The 2,092-nt window shown below is 46.7% G+C and overlaps 1 protein-coding gene across 1 annotated transcript in view; it reads left to right on the forward strand.

Annotated features, from left to right (window-relative positions):
* Positions 1-1,204, forward strand: part of LOC104941708 (voltage-dependent P/Q-type calcium channel subunit alpha-1A-like) — a gene marked incomplete at its 5' end in the record, with an annotated part of 18,025 nt that extends 16,821 nt beyond the window's left edge. The window contains one exon of the mRNA XM_010766842.1: positions 903-1,204. Within this exon, the coding sequence (XP_010765144.1) occupies positions 903-1,204 (302 nt within the window). The remainder of the gene's footprint in view (positions 1-902) is intronic.
* Between the last annotated feature and the right edge of the window lie 888 nt (positions 1,205-2,092).

Consider the following 2,092-nt stretch of genomic DNA (forward strand, 5'->3'; position numbering starts at 1 on the left):
GACTTTTTGGGGATTTTTGGATGTCGGGGTGCATTTTTTTAATGAGTGGGTTCGGGGGGGATGAGTAACATTTAACTCAACATTCCTGTTTTCGTTCTTCAATGAAACAAATAATTGTTCAAGTAAAATAATTACAAACTTGTTCCTGTTCACTTTAAAAACATTTTTTTCTTTTTTTTAAACTGTTGAAATGTCATGTTTTTTTGTTTAATATTGCCAAGGAATATTTCCCAAAATCTCCAGCTTAAAGGTGGGGGTAGGTAAGTTTTCAGACCCGGCTCGAGATACACTTTTTGTTACTATTCCATGCGAATGCTCTAACCATCCGATAGCAATGAATATCTTAAGGCGCTTTGACAAAAAACTCCATTCAAACCAAACTGTCATCTGTGAACCCGTAATGACTGTAAAAACTACAACCAACTGCTAACGGATTGGGATTGCCCGCCTGTCTGTCAGCCGTTCCCATCTTCGTCGCACCGCACAATGTATCTTCGTGCCCTCATTTGGCATGCCCGCTCATTGGCGTGCATTGCAGCAGTACTTCAATACTCGCGGCCACTTTCACCATGGCAGAGTCTAGGTTCCAACACTCGTCTACCGGTCCGCAAAGAAAAATTTTAACGGAGCAACATTAAACCAAAAGAAAGTGGAAACTAGGAGAAGTCAAACCAGAGTCAATATCGGAGTTGCTCTTGGCTGTGTAGTATTCGCTAACCTAGATGTGTTTAGCTTTGCCTGATATGTAAACGTTACGTATGCCTGCTCTCGCGGAGGAGCGTGTCTGTAAGGAAGCTCCTGAAAAGGAAGGGCGGACTTATTTCTTGGCTCGTGTACTTTCCAAATTTAGTGCACTCGAGCCGGAAATTTACCGGAAACTTTCCTCCCCTTTGCAACCCTAGTTCTGATGAGATCCACCACCATTAACAAGCGGAACATCAGTGATTATGTGTTACAAATGGTGTTAGCAACCCACAGAAACATGAAACCAGTAAGCGACAAGACAGATGAGAATGCCTGCGTGGGTTCCTGGCTGCAGTGTTGGCGGGACGTTGCACGGGCTCCGCTGCTGTACCAAGGAGAGCACCATGGACGCGGGAAGGGGCCGGTGCCCGAGGGGGCTGTAGCACCCCCAGCCCCTGGCGAGACTCCACTATCACCCGCACTCCCCCACCCACCAAACGTGGGAGCACCTACAGTGTAAGCACTAGCCACAAGTTTTCGTCGCTGTGAGGCTCCACTTAGCAACCCCCCCCCCAGCACGTCACAGTTTTTGCCGGCTGAGAGAGTGTGTGTGGTGTGGAGTGAGCGGGGCTCCCGGACCCTATATCAGCCACCTCTCAGGCTGGAAACCACACGGATACCCAACAAACAGAACCCCACCCAACACGAGGGAACCACTGCCATACACATACACAAGCATCTACACACACGCTACACACCAACAGCAATGGCTACCCCACACCCACCAAACCACACCCACCCACATTCAGGACAGACGGAGAATTCTCATAACACAGACACAGACAACATAACATGCATCAAAAGCAAACACACACAAGGGGACACAGGTACAACCAGAAAAGCAATGCATGGGACCTTTAGTAAGTAACGATACCTGAAAAATCCTACTTACTTAAAGGTTGGGGTAGGGTAATTTTGGAGAAAACCAGCTCGACGAGTGCTAGAATTTTGAAAATAGATCAACAGCCGGAAAAAATCTGCCACTTCTTACAGAACCCTCCTCCCAAACACACACGAACGCGCACATGACCACATGAGGGCAACGAGATAAGTTGTGCACAGATGGAACCGGCTGACAGGCGGTAGGCCCTTCATCCCAGTTTTTATGCCGGGCCGGCTAAAAATGTTGGTCGTGCTTTTTACAGTACCTATGGCTTCCACAGATGACATTTTTGTATGGATTTTTTGTCAAAGCACTTAAGATATTCATTGCTATCAGGATGTTAAGGGCATTCCATGGAATATAACAAAAAGTGTATCTCGAGCCGGTTTCTCAAACTTACCTACCCCACCTTTAAGTACAGTAACAAAGTATTTCTCCCTCGTTACCACCTCTGCTTATAACACA

Source organism: Notothenia coriiceps, unplaced genomic scaffold (genome assembly GCF_000735185.1).
Source record: "Notothenia coriiceps isolate Sejong01 unplaced genomic scaffold, NC01 NC01_scaffold00003763, whole genome shotgun sequence".
In the NCBI taxonomy this organism is placed as follows: domain Eukaryota; kingdom Metazoa; phylum Chordata; class Actinopteri; order Perciformes; family Nototheniidae; genus Notothenia; species Notothenia coriiceps.